Source organism: Ahaetulla prasina, chromosome 18, assembly GCF_028640845.1.
Source record: "Ahaetulla prasina isolate Xishuangbanna chromosome 18, ASM2864084v1, whole genome shotgun sequence".
In the NCBI taxonomy this organism is placed as follows: Eukaryota; Metazoa; Chordata; class Lepidosauria; order Squamata; family Colubridae; genus Ahaetulla; species Ahaetulla prasina.
Window position 1 is genome coordinate 2,340,406 of NC_080556.1, and position 19,595 is coordinate 2,360,000.

General features: G+C 47.8%; 1 protein-coding gene across 1 annotated transcript in view; it reads left to right on the forward strand.

Annotated features, from left to right (window-relative positions):
- The first annotated feature begins 234 nt into the window (after positions 1-234).
- Positions 235-19,595, forward strand: part of WNT4 (Wnt family member 4) — a 23,866-nt gene continuing 4,505 nt past the window's right edge. The window contains exons 1-2 of the mRNA XM_058161065.1: positions 235-492; positions 15,376-15,611. Of these exons, the coding sequence (XP_058017048.1) occupies positions 416-492; positions 15,376-15,611 (313 nt within the window). The 5' untranslated portion in view covers positions 235-415. The remainder of the gene's footprint in view (positions 493-15,375; positions 15,612-19,595) is intronic.

A 19,595-nucleotide genomic window follows, 5' to 3' on the forward strand; every position in this document is an offset into this window, starting at 1 on the left:
TCCTCTGCCATCTGTCCGGCAAGGCGGAGGGGGTCGGACTAGAAGACCTCGGAGGCCCCTTCCAGCTCCCTTCCGGCCGAGCCGGCGGCGAGAGGCGCGTCCCGGCCGGGCTGGGCGGCGCGTGTGGGCGGCCGCGGCGGTGGGGCGAGGCGCTCCGCCTCGGGGGTGTCCCCGTCCCGCCCCGAGAGCCGCCCCCTGGGGCCGCGCCCCGCCCGCCCGCCCCACCGCCCGCATCCCGGGAGCGCCCGGCCGCGCTGACAGTCCGGCTCCGCTCCTGCCGCCGCCGCTGCTGTTGCTGCTGCTGCTGCTGCTCCGGCCGGCGGGCCGAGCGGGCGGCGGCGGCGGCGGCACCTGAGCCCCCCGGGCGGAGGGCCGGGCCGGGCCGGGCTGGGCTTCCTTCCGTCCCCGCTGCAGGATGAGCCCGCGCTGCCTGTTGCGCTCGCTGCCGCTGCTCATCCTCGCCGCCTCCTCGGCCAACGCCAGCAACTGGCTGTGAGTGGGGCGGGCGGGCGGGAGGGAGGGAGGGCAGGTGCGCCGACCCTGGCTCGCCTTACCTGGCGGTGGGGTGGGGTGGCGTGGGGGGAGAGGGAAAGCAGGCAGGGGAGGGAAAGGAGGGGAGATCGCGGCGCCTCCGGCGCTCTGTGCACGCGCAGAGGGCCGGCAGCACCGGGGCTGGTCGGAGGACGGGCTGGATGAACCGGCGCTCTGTGCATGCTCAGAGGAGCGGCTGTACCGTGCATGCTCGGGGGAGCGGCTGGACCGGCGCTCCGTGCATGCTCAGAGGAGCGGCTGCATCGGCGCTCTGACTGGCTGGACCGGCGCTCTGTGCATTCTCAGAGGACTGGCTGGACCGGCGCTCTTTACATGCCCGAAGGACCGGCTGCACCGGCGCTCTGTCCATGTTCGGAGGACTGGCTGGATCGGCGCTCTGTGCATGCTCAGAGGACCGGCTGCACCGTGAATGCTCGGAGGAGCGGCTGCACCGGCGCTCTGTGCATTCTCAGAGGACTGGCTGGACCGGCGCTCTTTACATGCCCGGAGGACCGGCTGCACCGGCGCTCTTTACATGCCCGGAGGACCGGCTGCACCGGCGCTCTGTGCACGTTCGGAGGACTGGCTGGACTGGCGGTCTGTACATGCTCAGAGGACCGGCTGCACCGTGCATGCCCGGAGGACCGGCTGCACCGGCGCTCTGTCCTTGTTCGGAGGACTGGCCGGACCGGCGCTCTGTACATGCTCGAGGACCGGCTGCACCGTGCATGCTCGGAGGAGCGGCTGCACTAGCGACCTGGGCGTGTTCAGAGGACTGGCTGCACCGGCTCTCTGTGCATGCTCGGAGGAGCGGCTGGGAGCGGCTGTACCAGAGCTCTGTGCAAGCTCAGCGGACCGGCTGCGTTAGCGCTCTGGGCATGTTCAGAGGACCGACTGCACCAGCGCTGTGTGCACCCTCAGAGGGCCGATTAGGAGCGGTTGTACCGGGACTCTGTGCACGCTCAGAGGACCGGCTGCATCAGCGTTCTTTGTAAACATAGAGGACCTTGGCTTGCCGGCTGGGAAACCGGCCGGGGGCGAAAGGCAGGAAGGCGGTGCATTCAATTTTGGGGAGGGGGCCACCGAGAGATCTACATTCAGCGGGGAGACCCGACGCGGAACAAGAACCGGCGGCTGTTGAATTGCGCTGGAGTGTTTGACATTTTGTTACGCCGAATGAAGAGGGTGACAGCCAAGGGGGGTAAGAAGGGAGTTTTCGTTGTTTGAAGTTTATGTGGTTTGTATCTTTGAGCGTGGGAAGCCTCCCGGAGTTACCTCGAGGTAAGGCAGGCGGGCTGGCGGATAAACGTTACGAATAAAACAAAAACAAATGAATAAAAACAACCTCGGTCGGCCTGGCTAGCTAGAGGCCGGGGTAAGCAAGCAGCTTGGCTTGGCTTTTCTAGGGGAACTGGGGAGACTGGGATTGGGAACGCAATTGGGGTGGCCTACCTAACAGCACTGTTGTGAATAGACAGACAGACAATGTGATCGATGAGAAATTGATGGTTGCTTGGTTGGTAGGTAGATTAGATAGATATATTAGGTAGGTAGGTAGGTAGGTAGGTAGGTAGGTAGGTAGGTAGGTAGATAGATAGATAGATAGATAGATAGATAGATAGATAGATAGATAGATAGATAGATAGATAGATAGATATTAGGTAGGTAGGTAGATAGGAAGATACATAGGAAGAGAGAGAGAGAGAGAGAGGAGATATTAGGTAGGTAGGTAGATAGGAAGATAGATAGATAGGAAGATAGAAGAAGGGAAGGAAGGAAGGAAAGAAGGAAGGAAGGAAGGAAGGAAGATATTTTGGTATATGGAAACTTAAGAAACCGCAAAACCAGGATGCAGCCAGGCTGGAGAATAAATGCTAGTTTCCAGGTTACTGCCAGCCACGATTCGAATGTTGATCCAACTTATCTCCTCCGTTCGCCCGTTTAAAGGCTTGTAATCCAACTTTCCTGGGCAAACCTTTTATTCTGGGTAAACAGTAAACCCACTTTTAGCGAGTTATCATTCCTCGCACCGATAGATAAGGGCTTGAGATGACCAGCCTCTTTTCTTTCAAGCCAACCGAAGGGATGGTTTTCTAAAAAAATGTGTGGGTTTTATTTCCATTATTTATTATTTTCCCCCCCCCTCTTTTTTTTTCTTCTTCTTCTCATGACTGAACCGAGAACACGAGACCAGGATGCTAAGGGTTGATTTTTTTGCAAAGCCCCCGATGCCGGTAAAACCAAGGCCTTGGGTTGGAAAAGCCTGAGGCCCACCTGCTCTGGATCCCCATTTTTTTTCTGGATATTATTATGCACAATAAACAGATCATAATTCTCCAATCTGCCCAGCTTTAAACCATCCCTGGTTTATTAATTAATTAATTATATATATACACACTATATATATATATAAAATAAGCCTGGTTGAATCCTCATTTTGTGCTCCCTTAAGTTTCCATGTATCAAAATATCTTCCTTCCTTCCTTGTCTCTCTCTGTCTTCTTCTATCTATCTTCTATCTTCATATCTATCTTTTCTCTCTCTCTCCTATCTTCATCTCTATCGTCTATCCATCCACCCACTCACCCATCCATCTATCTATCTATCTTCTAACTTCATATCTATCCATCCATCCACCCACCCACCCATCATCCATCCATCCATCCATCCATCCATCCATCCATCCATCCATCCATCCATCCATCCATCTATCTATCTATCTATCTATCTATCTATCTATCTATCTATCCATCTCTATCTATTTATCTATCTTCTCTCTCTCTTCTTCTATCTTCATATCTATCTATCTGAAAATGGGGAGGGTGGGAAGCTGGGCAGATTGCAGAATTATTATAATACATACTCAGCAAATGTCTCAATTTTAACTGCAGAAATTGTCTGCATTTTTAATCCTAAAAGACAACTCATACGTTGCAAAGCTAACGATAAAAACCTCCAGGGTGGGAGTGGGCATCGGCCCTCGTCCACAACCGGTCACTTTCGCTGCCATGGATAAAGTGGGCTCCCACCCATTCCCCAATATTTGTTGGCTCCATTTTGGCACCGGCCCAGTTTGTCACCCGCCTTGATTTTTTCCCTTCCTTCCTCCGACTACGAGTGCGATTAACAATATTGTAAAACAGGGAGGTAAATATTTGCACCTTAAATCGTGACCCGGATGCGGAGCTGGGAACTGGTTCATGGGAAATTGGGGCAAGCCATGGAACCCTTGTGACGTTCAGTGTTGTGTGGAAATTCATGCTGGCCTTTTGCAACGCCTGGCACCTTAAAAACATTTTGTGTGTGTGTAGATTTTTCTGGGGTGCGTATGGTTTTATTGCCTGTCTCTCCACATTCGCCGGAAAACAAAGAGTTTTTGCATTTGAGAATAAACCACGTTGCTGGCTTAACCAAGAATCTGTGGCCGAAGCTGCAAATTTCAAAGTGGCCTCAAGGTCCTGGCCCCTGTGAAGCACTTTGAGCCTTGGGAGAGGTCATTGGTTTGTTAGTTTTCGCTGTGGTTTTTTTTGGGTGGGTGGGTGGACGGGTGGGGGACAAGACATAAAGGCAGATAATGCCCAACAGGCCCAGTGCATTAAAGGAGTTGAGTGTTCCAACAGGATTATCCTTGGAATAAAATACAGAAACTCCATTTTTTAAAAAAAAAATTGGCCCTGAATTCTTTAGAGTAGCGGTTTCCAAACTTGTCTGCTTTAAGAAGTGTGGACGTCAATTCCCAGAATTCCCCAGCCAGCAGAATTCTGGGAGTTGAAGTTCACAAGTCTCTTAATTTTTGGAACTGAAATCCACAAGTCTTAATTCCCTCGGAATTGAAGTTCACAAGTCTTCATTCCGGGAGTTGAAGTTCAAAATTCTGGGAGTTGAAGTCCACAAGTTTTAATTCTGGGAGTTGGAAGTCCAGAAGTCTTAATTCTGGGAGTTGAAGTCCATAAGTCTTAATTCCCTCAGAATTGAAGTTCACAAGTCTTAATTCTGGGAGCTGAAGTTCAAAATTCTGGGAGTTGAAGTCCACAAGTTTTAATTCTGGGAGTTGTTCACAAGTCTTAATTCTGAGAGTTAAAAATCCACAAGTCGTAATTCTGGGAGTTGAAATCCACAAGTCTTAAAGTGGCCCAAGTTTGAAGACCCTTGCCTTAGAGAAAAAGCGATAATGAATAAATATAAGTGGTTTCCACCGCAACCCCCTTTCTTGTTGCATGTTGTGTAGATCCAGCTGCTTTGGTGGAAACTCAACCCTTCTCTTGCGATTGTGGGATTTGAACACGATTTTCTTCCAACTCTCGGTGGTTTTTGAGGTCTCGGGCCCGGTCTCGCCATTCTTCTGGTTGCTCTCGAGATGCCAGGGGTTACGAAAGTGGGTCAGCATTTGCCCATACGGGACGGTTGTATTCTCCCCCGCCCCCCCCCCTCCCGGCCCTGGTTCCCATTTTGGTTCTTTTGACCTCGAGATGAGAAACTGCCCTGGGGGGAGGTGGGGGGGATTTTTGAAAAAAAATAGAGATGATTTTTTTTCAAGGGATATTAAGTCCTTGGAGCAGTTCCACATGCTGGGCTGTGTCTTGTCCTGTAGAATTTTTCTTTTTACTTTTTTGAAAGTTGGTGGGGGGGTGGGGAGAGAAAGAAATCTTCTTCGGCTTTGCTGACTTTTGGGAGGGAGGCGGAATTGTGTGTCACTACCCAGCTTACATCTGCTAAGAGGGTGGGGGATGTAGGGGGTTACGTGGCAGAGTGTGTGTGTGTGTGTGTGTGTGTGTGTGTGTGTGTGTGTTGTCTCGGGCCTGCGTGTTCAGGTGTGAGAGCCGTTCCACCCACAAAATATATATATATATATATTTAAACAGAAAACCTGCCCGGATTAGCGGTTAAGCTCTCCCAAAGTGTTTCACAATAAAACAAGACAGTGTTTGGGGTGTGTGTGTGTGTGTGTGTATGTGTGTGTGTGTGTGTGTGTGTTTATTTCTCTCTCTCTCTCTCCAGCCCCCCCTCCCCATGGCTAGCTTGTCGGGACTCGTGTCCTTCACAACTTTGCAAAAAAATAAAATAAAATAATAAAATAAAATCAAAAACAGCCAGGAAAACTTTCTGCAGCCCGGTTGCATATTAACCGCAGCTGCATTTTTAATAATAATTAAAAGGAAGAAACAGCTGCGATCACACATTGCTCCCAGAAGCACGAAGCTGAAGCCTGAAGATGACGAATGAGACTTCGTCGAAACGTCGCCAAGACACTTCCAATCTTACACGGGAGAAAACCCGAACAACCAAAGACCTATATACAAACACCCGTGAAAATCCTCAGAAAACAAATATATATATATATATATATATAGGTCTTTGGTTATTCGGGTTTACTTCCAATTTTACGCGGGAGAAAACCCGAATAACCAAAGACCTACATACAAACACCCGCGAAAACCTCAGAAAACATATATATATATATTTGTTTTCTGAGGTTTTCACGGGTGTTTGTATAGAATTTGAGTTGTTGTGTAATTGAAATGTCTTGGCAACGTTTCGACGAAGTCTCATTGAAGATGGCGAATGAGACTTCGTCGAAACGTTGCCAAGACATTTTCAATTTTACACGGGAGAAAACCCGAACAACCAAAGACATATATATATATATATATATATATATATATATATATATATATAAAACTATAGGCGATCCTCCACTCAGTTTGTTTATAGCAACCATTCAAAGTGACAAGGGCCCATCGTCCATATTTACGGACGATGGGTGGACTTCAACAAGTTTCACACTTAATGACTGTTGTAACGTTCCCCAGGTGATCAAAAATTTGGATGCTTGGCCACCGACTCGTATTTACGGCCGTTGCCGCATCCCCAGGGTCACGTGAACAAATTTTCCGACGCTTGGCCACTGGCTCGTATTTATGACGGTCGCAGTGTTCCCGTGATCCGCTTTTTGCGACCTTCGGATGAGCAAAGTCAAACGGGGGAAGCCCAATTCACTTAACAACCAGGCGACTGACTAAACAGCTTACACTGATTCACTTAACAAAACATGGCGAGGGAAGCCGTAAAACGGAACAAAACTCACTCCGCGAATTTCTCACTTAGCGACGGAAAATTTTGGGGACATAAATTGAGGATTCCCTGTAACTTTGTTCCCAGAGTTGTGAGTACATTGACGCTGCAGGTTTTCAAGAACAGATTGGACAACCATTTGACCAGGATGGTACTCCTCCGTTTAGGAAGGGGGTTGGACTAGAAGACCTCCTGAGGTCCCTTTCCATTTCTACAATTCTAAAACAGTCTTTAGAGGAAAGAGATTGCTGGATAGTAATTTGGGGAAATGCCCTTTTTCTTGTCTTTTTTTTTTTCTGTTGAGTTTGCTTAGGATTCAATGTATATTGAAATAATTGTATCTAGTTTTTATTTTCTGTTTTGACGATTAAAGCAACTTAGTGACCAAGAAAAACAAAATAAAACTAAGAAGCAATAAGAGACCGTTTGAAAAGCAGGATTGCGAATGGAAAAGAAAGGAAGGTACAGTATTTTTTAAGCTTTGGCCACTTGGACGATGGGTGGACTTCAACTCCCAGAATTCCCTAGCCAGCTGGCTGGGGAATTCTGGGAGTTGAAGTCCACCCATTTTCCAAATAGCCAAAGCTTTAAAAAACTGCCTTAGAGAGCATCTCATCTCCAGCAATGGATTGTCATTCTGGAGCGAGATTTCTTAACATTTTTTCCTCATCATTTCCTCGGGCGTATCGGTGGGAATAAATCATATTCAATAAATCATAGTTAGAACAATTAATCCGTGGAACTACTTGCCACCAGAAGTTGCAATGCTCCAACACTGGAAGTTTATAAGAGGATGTTGGATAACCATTTGTCTGAAATGGTGTAGGGTCTCCTGCCTAAGCAGGGGGTTGGACTAGAAGACCTCCAAGGTCCCTTCCAATTCTGTTATTTTATTCTATTCTATATATGCGGGTGGGAGCCAAAAAGGAAAGTTGTTGGAATTCAGAACTTTTTAAAGCTTGCTAACGGGTCGTTTGAGTCCCAAATGGGACATTTCTGGTGGATGTTTGTGTCTTTTCAAATCCAAAATATTTTTTTGCACACCCTGCTGGAAAATTTAGCGGTCAAGCCATTTGTAAGAACTCTTTCTAAAAAAAAACAGACAGTTTTGTATTTTTTTCTACTTGAGGGTATTACTATTGAAATTATAATGAAAGATAATACGGTGGACGTTAAAGCGTATCAGTTTAGATATTATTGCATGGCTGTTAATCTTTATATGAAAATTTAAAAAAAATTGTAAAAAGATAGGGGTAAATAATATGGGATAAGGAAAATGGAATGTAATAATTATGAATTTGTTTATCTGTATTGAAATGTATGATACTCAAACACCACACCGTTGACATAACGATATGTATAAATTTTTTTAAAAAATAAAAACTTGGTGGAAGAACTCTTTCTAAAATGAAAGGAGGGGAAGGAAACGTGAGAAGGGACTCCAGTTTAGACTTCCAACGGCAACAGATCGCCACGATGTAGGAATAAAAAGCTTTTTTTTAATTAACATTGGATGAGACTAAAACTGGTCTCTAAATAATGCAGGTAGTTGTCGACTTACGACCGCAAGGGACCCCCAAATTTACGTTGCTAAAGTGAGACGTTTGTTTGCTTGTTTTTAAGTTTTTTTATTTTTTTCAAAATACAAAGATTCCATCTTTCCTTAAACAGTGTGTCGTTTAGGTTCAGATATCTCTGTGCCGCCAACCTTCAACATTTACAACATCGTTTACTTTAATATAATTCTCTAATCTTAAAAATGAGAGCACGTTAAAACAGTTAAGCATTATTATAAGCCTATTCGCTTTTCCTCTTAACGTGGGGAGAGAAAGACCCCAGAACCAAATGAAAAAAAAAAAAAGAAAGATTTTTGTCCGTCTTGGGAGTGTTTCCTGGCTAGGATCAATTTTGTAATGAGTAATCCGAGCGTATTGAGAGAGAGAGAGAAAAAACAACAACCCTGCGATCCGAGTCGTAGCATCTTGGGATAGAAGAACGCTGGGTAAATCTTTTCACGGGGGTCCGAAGAGGGTCCCAAGCACCCCCCCTGGGGTGGGGTAGGGGTGTCGCTTGGTTAAAAAAATGTCACCCTGTGTGAGACTAGCCACATCGTTTGTGTGATGGAGCCTGAAAGTTAAAAAGACGACTATGGGAGGTGGAGACACACACACACACACACCCTGCAACTGGTGGGGCTGAGGTTGGACCAGGGCCCGGCATTCGAGCCGCTTTTGGTCCCCTGGGAACTTGCGGTCAAGCCTTGGCCTGACCTCCCACCCAAGTTTGTAGTTGTGGTGCCATCTCGACTGCCTCGAATTCCCCCGGAGGAAAGGCAGGATATTTGGTGGAAGGGAGCCAGTGGACGGGGCTTACAAACCGAGAAGGGTTTGTAAGTATAGGGGGTAGGTGTAGGGTCTCCTGCCTGAGCAGGGGGTTGGACTAGAGAACCTCCAAGGTCCCTTCCAAGTGCATCCTATCCTATCCTATCCTATCCTATCCTATCCTATCCTATCCTATCCTATCCTATCCTATCATTATGTATTTTATTCTGCTATTTTATTCTATTTTGTTCTATTCTGTTCTATTATATTCTATTATTATGTATTTTATTCTGCTATACTATACTATTCTATTCCAATCCATTTATTCTATTCCACATTTTCTTTTCTTTTCTTTTTTATTCTATTCTATTCTATTTACTTATTTTATTCTATTCTATTCTATCCTATCTTATTATTATGTATTTTATTCTGCTATACTACTCTATCCTAGTCTATCCTATCCTATCCTATCCTATCCTATCCTATCCTATCCTATCCTATCCTAGTATTATGTATTTTATTATCCTATGCTATGCTATGCTATCCTTATCTATCTTTTTTATTATTATTATTATTATTATTTGCATTTATATCCCGCCCTTCTCCGAAGACTCAGGGCGGCTTACACTATGTTAGCAATAGTCTTCATCCTATTTGTATATTTATATACAAAGTCAACTTATTGCCCCCAACAATCTGGGTCCTCATTTTACCTACCTTATAAAGGATGGAAGGCTGAGTCAACCTTGGGCCTGGTGGGACTAGAACCTGCAGTAATTGCAGGCAGCTATGTTACTAACAGACTGTCTTACCAGTCTGAGCCACAGAGGCCCATTATCCTATTGTTATGTATTGTTATGTATTCTATTCTATTCTATTCTATTCTATTCTATTCTATTCTATTCTATTCTATTCTATTCTATTCTATTCTATTCTTCTCTACTCTACTCTACTCTACTCTACTCTACTGTACTCTACTCTATCCACTCCACTCCACTCCATTCCTGTTTCAAGTGTGCAGAAAAGGATGTGGGAATCCTAGGAAGAGTGCGAAGAAAAGCAGCTAGGATAGTCAAGAGATCCAGAGGCTTAAATTATACAAGGAATAGTTGAGGGGAACTAGGAGGGGGGGGACACACTATACCAGGGTTCCAGTATTTGAGGGGCTGACCCAAATAAGGGGGAGGGGTGTCCAACTATTCTCCAAAGCACCAAAGAAGGCAGGACAAGAAGCGACGGGTGGAAACCCATCAAGGAGAGAAGCAACCTGGAAATGAAGGAGGAATTTTCTCACAGGTTAATCAGTGGAACAACTTGCCTCCAGAAGTTTTTAAGAAGAGACTGGGGCAGCCGTTTGTCTGGCATGGGACAGGGGTCTCTTACTTGAGCAGGGGGTTGGACTAGAAGACCTCTGAGGTCCCTTCCAAGCCTACAATTCTATATTCTGTGGGCATCAGCACCCTTAATGCCATTTTTCCCCCCCCCCAGCAACCGGCCTTTTCCTACAGCTGGGAAATCCCCCCCCCTCTCCCGCCCCTGGGGTTGATCCTGCCCTTCGGCCCGCCTGGTTTTTTTCTTCCGTCTTTTGTCAAGAGGTGTTTGGGGGTTGTTTTTTTTTAAAAAAGAAAGAAGAAGGGAAAGAGAAACTGTCAAAATGTTAAAAAGGGCTAGAAAAGCTCGCAAGGCGTGTTGGGACTGGCACAGCCTTCCTTGCAGGTTGCCTTCTATGAATTCCAGCCAGGTGTTGTTGCGTTCTTCTTCTTCTCTCTCTCTCTCCCTCCCTCCCTCTCTCTCTCTCTCTCACACACACAAACACACATGCAGACTTGCACAAACACACTTTCACTCTCTCATACACACACATACACACACACTCATGCACTCACACACACTTTTCGACAATTACCCGACCTCAGGACCTTTCGCCGTGAACTTAAAACTCTATTTATTCCGTCTTGCTGGACTGGCTTGAATTTTTAAAATTTTAAATTGATTTTATGGGTTTATAAATTTCTGTAAATTTTATAGGGAGATGTTTTATTTAAATGTGGCCAATTGAATAAGTTTTTTAAGGGTTGTTCTTAGTATTGTTATGTGTAGTTTTTGTATTTTTGGTATTTTATTCTGGCTGTGCACCACCCTGAGTCCTTCGGGAGAAGGGCGGTATACAAATTAAAATATTATTATTATTATTATTATTATTATTTCATACACACTCACAAACACAAACACTCTCATACACACTCAAACTCTTGCACAAACTCTCTCTCTTTCTCTCTCTCTCTCTTAGTTCTAGCTCTACTTCCCCCTCTTTATCTACCTGCTGCTACAGGCATGAAGTCTTTATTGAATTGGCAGCTGGTTAGCAAACTTCCCCAATGCGAGTCACCTTTGGCCCGTAGGTAAAAGGCGGGATATGGGCGAAGGATATGCAGAATGACTAGAAGAGGGTATTTGTTGAAGCTCAGGCTTGAAATGTGAGGCCAGAGGAGTCAAAAGAGTGACAGAGGAGCGAAGGGACCCTGGAGGCCTTCTAGTCCAGCCCCCTGCTCAAGCAGGAGACCCTAGACCACTTCAACCAATCAATCAGTCAGAATGGAGCTGGAAGGGACCTTGGAGGTCTTCTAGTCCAGCCCCCATCTCAAGCAGGAGACCCTAGACCACTTCAACCAATCAATCAGTCAGAATGGAGCTGGAAGGGACCCTGGAGGTCTTCTAGTCCAGCCCCCATCTCAAGCAGGAGACCCTAGACCATTTCAACCAATCAACCAGTCAGAATGGAGCTGGAAGGGACCTTGGAGGTCTTCTAGTCCAGCCCCCATCTCAAGCAGGACACCCTAGACCATTTCAACCAATCAACCAGTCAGAATGGAGCTGGAAGGGACCTTGGAGGTCTTCTAGTCCAGCCCCCATCTCAAGCAGGACACCCTAGACCACTTCAACCAATCAATCAGTCAGAATGGAGCTGGAAGAGACCTTGGAGGTCTTCTAGTCCAGCCCCCATCTCAAGCAGGAGACCCTAGACCACTTCAACCAATCAACCAGTCAGAATGGAGCTGGAAGGGACCTTGGAGGTCTTCTAGTCCAGCCCCCATCTCAAGCAGGACACCCTAGACCATTTCAACCAATCAATCAGTCAGAATGGAGCTGGAAGGGACCTTGGAGGTCTTCTAGTCCAGCCCCCATCTCAAGCAGGACACCCTAGACCATTTCAACCAATCAACCAGTCAGAATGGAGCTGGAAGGGACCTTGGAGGTCTTCTAGTCCAGCCCCCATCTCAAGCAGGACACCCTAGACCACTTCAACCAATCAACCAGTCAGAATGGAGCTGGAAGGGACCTTGGAGGTCTTCTAGTCCAGCCCCCTGCTCAAGCAGGAGACCCTAGATCATTTCAGACAAGGGACTGTCCAGTCTCTCCTTTTAAAAACCACCTGCGATTTCTAAAGAGGATGACCTGGAAACAAGGGGGTAGGTGGGTGGTGGGTGGGCAGCCCCTCTTTTTTCACCGAGCTTTGCTGAGCCGCAAGACAAAGACATCTGGGAAAGTTGATTTTTTTTCTTCTTCTTCTTTTTTTTCCTTTACCCCCCCCCCTCCCCTCTTGAGCCTGGAGGACAGCAGCGGGGCCTTTATCGTTGAAATAACACACGTTAATCTTCATTGTGATCCTCCCCCAGCCGCAGTAATAAGAATTTTGTTTGGGAAAAGCTCTTTTTATCGGGAGCATCTGTTTGGAAGGATTTGAAAGAGGAGTTCTGGAGGCTCTGCCTCTCCTTTGATGCTTCCATCGGCTGGAAAGAAAGAAAGAAAGAAAGAAAAAAACCCCTATATATGTGGGAACTCTCCCGGAGGTTTTGACCGCTGGCGCTGCCAAAATGGCAGCCTCCCCCTCCCCCGCGCTCCTGTCCTGCGGGCCATCTGGTCGTCTCTCGCGAAGGGTGCGTGACAACAGATAGGGCTGGACTAGAAGATCTCCAAGGTTCCTTCCAGATCTATTCCCATTGATTGATTGATTGAAACGATCTAGGGTCTCCTGCTTGAGCAGGGGGCTGGACTAGAAGGCCTCCAGGGTCCCTTCCGGCTCTATTCTGACTGATTGGTTGGTTGAAGTGGTCTAGGGTCTCCTGCTTGAGCAGGGGGCTGGACTAGAAGACCTCCAAGGTCTCTTCCGGCTCTATTCTGATTGATTGATTGATTGATTGAAATGCTCTAGGGCCTCCTGCTTGAGCAGGGAGCTGGACTAGAAGATCTCCAAGGTCCCTTCCAACTCTGTTATTCTGCAATCCCACAATCAATCCATCAATCCATCAATCAATGGAGTGGCTTCTCTCCAGAAATCGTGGACGCTCCATCAACGGAAGTTTTTAAGAGGAGACCGGACAGCCACTGGTCTGAAAAGGGTCTCCTGCTCAAGCGGGCCTGGGGGATGGGGGTTGGACTAGAGGACCTCTAAGGTGCCTTCCGACTCTACGGTTATTCTACGTCCCGTGAATAGCCCGACGGTTCCATGACTCTGGAGTTCAACCCGGGTGCATCATCCTCTGCAGCTGCAGCCTGCAGGGGTTGCAAGGCCTGACAAACCCCCCACCCCCGTTGCAGGAGGAGGCAGCGGGAGCAGCCAGGAAAAAAAAAAATCAAATCAAATAATAATAATAATAATAATAATAAAAATCTCAGCCTGGCCTTTGGGAGGGAAGTGGTTTTTGAAGGAGCCTCTGGTGATCGCAAGGGCTGCCCAGGCTGAGGGAGGTTCCTGGCAGCCTCTTCCTGCTGATTTTGGCTTCTCCCCCCCAAAACGGCCCTGGGATACACTGAGCCTCCTCGAGACGTGACATGGCCGGCCTCATCCGTCTCCCGGACAAAGGACAGCTGTTGGGAGCTGGAGAAGCCACGGGGCTGCAGGACAGGTTTGGGGAGGGGGCTCGGGCTGGGGGGAGAAACCCCTGCTTTATGTGGGAACAGGGCTGGGCATCTCCGGCTGAAGCGTTCATAGAATATAGAATAGCAAGAGTTGGAAGGGACCGTGGAGGTCTTCTAGTCCAACCCCCTGCTTAGGCAGGGAACGTTTGCCCGTAGCCGGGGCTCCACCGTCGGCATCGGAGAAAAAAAGTATGGCTTAGTTTAGTGAAGTGAAAGGACTAAGGCAGCTTTGCTGGCTGGGGTATTCTGGGAGTTGAAGTCCTCCAGGCTTAAAGTTGCCAAGGTTATAATAATATTTTTAATAATATTTTAATTTGTATACCGCCCTTCTCCCGAAGGACTCAGGGCGGAGACCCCTGGACTAAGGGGGTAGCATGATAGCATCCTTCCAATATTTGAGGGGCTGCCCCAAAGAAGAGAGAGAGGTCAAATCATTCTCCAAAGCCCCCCAGAAGGCGGTGGGACGAGAAACAAGCCAGGGATGGAAACTAACCAAGGAGCGAAGCAACCTGGAAGGAAGGAAGGAGAAATTTGCCGACAGCGAGGACAATGAACCAGTGGAACAGCTTGCCACCGGAAGCCGTGGGTGCTTCATCACTGGAGAAGAGACTGGACAAAAAAAAAAAAACTGTCTGCAATGGGTATAGGGTCTCCTGCTTGAGCAGGGGCTTGGATTAAATGACCTCTGAAAAGAAAAGCCTCCGATGATCAGGCAACACCAGCTGGGATCGTCGGAGCCTTTTAAAAGCATTTTTTGTTACAATCTATATAATATGATATAATATAACAACAGAGTTGGAAGGGACCTCGGAGGCCTTCTAGTCCAACCCCCTGCCCAGGCAGGAAACCCTACACCATCTCAGTCAGATGGTTATCCAACATTTTCTTAAAAATTTCCAGTGTTGGAGCATTCGCAACTTCTGCAGGCAAGTCTCTTCGGCTGAAGAGGTTGTAGAAAAAATGCTTTTAAAAGTTAAAAAAAAAAAAAAGAGCCTCTGATGATCGCGCGGCTCAGCTGGGATCGTCGGAGGAGCCTTTTAAAAGAATTTTTTTTCCTCTGGCAATCCCAGCTGAGCTGCCTGATCATCACAGGCTTTTAAAAGCATTTTTGTGCTTTTAAAAGTTAAAAAAATGCTTTTAAAAGTTAAAAAAAAAAAAAAGAGCCTCTGATGATCGCACGGCTCAGCTGGGATCGTCGGGAGGAGCCTTTTAAAAGAATTTTTTTCCCTCTGGCAATCCCAGCTGAGCTGCCTGATCATCACAGGCTTTTAAAGGCATTTTTGTGCTTTTAAAAGTTAAAAAAATGCTTTTAAAAGTTTTTAAAAAAAAGAGTTGGCCACGCCCACCCAGCCAAGCCAGGCCCACAGAACCGGTAGTTAACAAATTTTTACATTTCATCCTTGGTCTTTTGGGTTGATGAAGCGGAGCACGTGGTCAGCCGCCTCGGGTTGGGTCCTTCTGGCTGGAACCTCCTTCCCGTCTCCGAGACCAAAGCGACGTTTCCGACCGGTTGTCTCGTCTTCCCTCGCAGGTACCTGGCCAAGCTCTCTTCGGTCGGCAGCATCTCCGAGGAGGAGACCTGCGAGAAGCTGAAGGGCCTGATCCAGCGCCAAGTCCAGATGTGCAAGAGGAACCTGGAGGTCATGGACGCCGTGCGCCGGGGGGCCCAGCTGGCCATCGAGGAGTGCCAGTACCAGTTCCGCAACCGCCGGTGGAACTGCTCCACCCTGGAGAGCCTGCCGGTGTTCGGCAAGGTGGTCACGCAAGGTATGGGCGGGGGGGTCCCCAGCCTGGAGGAGGGGTGGGGTGGGGGAGAGTGGGAGGTTGGTGGGGAGGGAGCGAGGCAGGAGAGTGAGCGTGTGGGGAATTCTGGGAGTCCAAGCGTTGAGGAACACTGGATATTACAGCTCTCAATAATTCTTCTTCTTCTCCTTCTTCTTCTTCTTTCTCTTCCGTCATCTTCTCTGTCTTCCAACCCTCCTCCTCCTCTTCCTCCTCCTCCTCCTCCAGTCTTCAAATCCTCCTCCTAAATCTCTCCTCCTTCTTCTCCATTACTCCTTCTTCTCCATCGTGTCCTGTCTTCCAACTTTCCTTCTTCCTTCCTTCTCATCCTCCATCATTTTTCTCCATCCTTTCCTCCACCTTCTCCTCTTCCAACCTCCTTCTCCCTCCTTCTCTTCTTCCTCCATTCTCACCTTCTCCATCTTCTCCTCTTCCAACTCTCCTTCTTCCTTCCTTCTCCTCCATCACTCCTTCACCATCCTCTCCTCCACCTTCTCTCCCAACCCTCCTATTTTCTTGTCTTCCTCCTCCATCCTCCTCCTCCTGTCTTCCAACCCTCCTTCTCCATCTCTCCTCCTTCCTTCCTCCTCCTCCTCCTCCATCACGCCCTCTTCTCCATCCTCTCCCCCTTCTCCTCTGTCTTCCAACCCTCCTTCTCCTTCCTTCCTTCCTTCTTCTCCTCCTCTTCCTCCTCTGCGCAGCTTCTATTTAACAACTCAGCCTTCCCAGTCGCTTCACCAGAGCCTGCAATAAAATCTTGCAATGCAGAACTAAGAGTTTCGGCCCAGAGCTGCTAAATGTGGTGGAGACATAAATTCAATTCTCCCGCCCCCCCCCCTTGCTTCTAATGTTCAAATACTTTTTTGTTTTGTTTTTTGGCAAGGGAAGTTTTTTTTCCGCAGCTGCACCTTACGGATAGATTTTCAGGGAATTTGCAGCGGGGGTGGGGGGGAAAGAAAGCCAGGAAAATGGGTGATCCCATCCTAGATCCCCTCCCCAAAAGCGTTCTGCTGTTTCTCCATTTGTTGATCGCTAGAATTGCATCTGGCCTTCCGTTTTAACCAAGGAAGCGAGCCCTCGTCCTTTTCAAAGCTCCCCCCCCTACTTAGCTTCTTATTTAACTTTCTCTTGCTTGTCTTCAGGGAGGGGAGAGAGGGAAGGAGGGAGGGAGGGAGGGATGGGTGGGGATGCTGCCCGGAGATCTGTGCCCTGGAAAGACCAAAAATACCAAGGAATGAAGCTCTCGGTCCACAATTAATTCAAAAGGTTGCGCAGTGGCTTCTCCAGATTGGAGAAGAAGTCCTGCTCGGAGCCAAAAGTGCCCACAGTTGGAAAGTTTGGGGTTTTGTTGTTGTTTTTTGCTTCGACCCCCCACCCAAACCTCATCTCCTCATCTCTGTCCTGCATTGAGAGGAGGGGAGGCTGGGCGAGGGAGTTGAAGCGAAGGGCAGCGACCTTCCTTTTCGAGACAGAAGCCTCTGTCATGCCCAGCCCAACCGCCATTGGCAGGAATGGGATGTCGCAAGGTTTAATGGGGAACCCGCTGAAACCAATGTTCCCTCTCCTTTGGCTTGCCCCACCCGCCCACCAGGCTGGCATCCCCGGGAGGTGGAAACAGGCCTCCACCTCTCTTAGAAGGGCACTTCGGCTTCTCCAGAGGGAATGGGGGAAAACGGGCTTGAGGATTATCCGCTCGTTCACTTCTCCTAGGGTAGTAGATTAACAGAGTTGGAAAGGACCTTCTAGGTCATCTAGTCCAACCCCCCATCCCAAGCAGGATACCCCATTTCTGAAAAGATGGCAGTCCGGTCTCTTCTTGAAAGCCTCCAGGGATGGTACATTAATTAACAGAGTTGGAAGAGACCTTCTAGGTCAACTAGTCCAACCCCCATCCCAAGCAGGAGACCTCTACACCATTTCTGACAGATGGCAGTCCGGTCTCTTCTTGAAAGCCTCCTACAATTTCTGAATAACAGAATAATAACAGAGTTGGAAGGGACCTTGTAGGTCATCTAGTCCAACCCCCATCCCAAGCAGGAGACCTGCTTACACTATTTCTGACAGATGGCAGTCTGGTTTCTTCTTGAAAGCCTCCAGCGATGAAGCTCCCACAACTTCCGAAGGCAACTTCTGTTCCATGGGTTGATGGTTCTCACTGCAAGGAAATTCCTCCTTATTTCCAGGTTGAATCTCTCCTTGGTCAGTTTCCATCCCTTGTTCCTTGTCTGGCCTTCGGGTACCTTGGAAAATAGCTTGACCCCCTTCCTCCTCTCTGGGGCAGCCCCTCAAATATTGGAAGATGCTCTCCTGTCTCCCCTGGTCCTTCTCTTCACTAGACCAGCGAGGCCCAGTTCCTGCAACCGTTCATCGTATTTTTGAGCCTCCAGTCCCCTCATCATCCTGGTTGCTTTCCTCTGCGCTCTTTTAGAGTCTCAACCTCTTTTTTTATAGTGTGGTGACCAAAACTGGATGCAGGATTCTAGGTGTGGCCTTACTTTATAGAGTAGTATTAGTATCTCCCTTGATCTTGACTGCATCCCTCCGTTAATGCAGTTTAGGATTGAATTGTCTTTTTTGGCTCATATTTAATTGATTGTCCACTAAGCCTCCAAGATCCCTCTCCCAGTTCCTGCTATTAAGCCTGGTTTCACCAGGTCTCTATGTGTACTTTCGGTTTTCTTGGAGATTTGAGGAGTGGGTCTTGCTGTACAAGGGGACGAGTAGCTTGTAGCTTTGGGGGTGGGGGGCAAACCCACCTTCTCGAGGGTGCCCCAACCTTTGTCGCTTCCACAATTCAACCCCGCTGCAATCGTCGTAAGGATGGAAGAAGAAGGGAGGTTCGGATGACAAAAAGCTGGAGAACGTCTGGAGAACTTTTGCTATGGTCACCGTCGTTTCCCCCCCCCCCCCAAGGCACGAGAAGAGGCTCCTGTCCAGTTCCGTTGGGTTTCTTCTTCCTCTCTTTTAATGACGGCCGCAGAATTAAAGCCGAGGGAATGGGGGGGGGGTGTTGGCCGGACCCCCCTCGCCACGAGTTTGACCCTAAGAGACACGTTTCTGTTTGACTAAACCCTCTGCTCCCAAACTGCTCCCATTCATGCTGGGCCGCTGACCACATCCAGGCATTTTTTTGGGGGGGGACCAAGAGTTTTTTGAACACACACACACACAAACACGCAGAGGTTTTGAACAAATAAGTCAAAGTGTGTAATAAGACCAAGAGTCTTTCAAACGAGGTCGCAGTGCCTTCCTTTAGCCACCGGATGGGAGAAGGACAACATTTTAACCCGGTGTCTGTCGTGAAAGTTTAGGGTGGTGTTTTTTTTTTTCCTTCTTTCAAATAATTTTATTATATTTTTCCAAAGCAGGCACATTAAAAAAAAATGACATTAAGAGTCGAAAGGGAAAGGGAAGGGAAAGAAAAGAGGAAAGAAAGAGAAAGAAAGAAAAGAAAAAGAGGGAAGGAAGGAAGGAGGGAGGGAAGAAGAGAGGCAAGGAAGGAAGGAAGGAAGGAAGGAAAAAGGGAGGAAGGGAGAAAGAAAAAAAAGAAAGAAAAAAGAGAGAAACGTCTTTTTTTCCTTTCTCTTTCTCCTTCTCTCTTTTTCTCTCTTTCTCTTTTTCTTCCTTCCTTCCTTCCATACACGCACAAACACACATATGCATACATACAGATACACAGGCCGTCCTTGACTTACGACAGTTCGCTTAGTGACCATTCAGAGTTACAATGGTAATGGGAATAGTGACTTCCGATGGTTTTTCACACTTAACAACCGCTGAGGCATCCCGGTGTGATCAAAATTCGGACGCTTGGAAACTGACCCGTATTTATGACGGTGGCAGAGTCCAGGGGGAGGGGTGGGTCTCGGGATTCCCCCTTTTGCGACCTCCTGACAAGAAAACAGGGGAAGTCGGATTCACTTAACGACCAGGTTACTAACTGAATCGCTGCATCGATTCGCTTTAAAA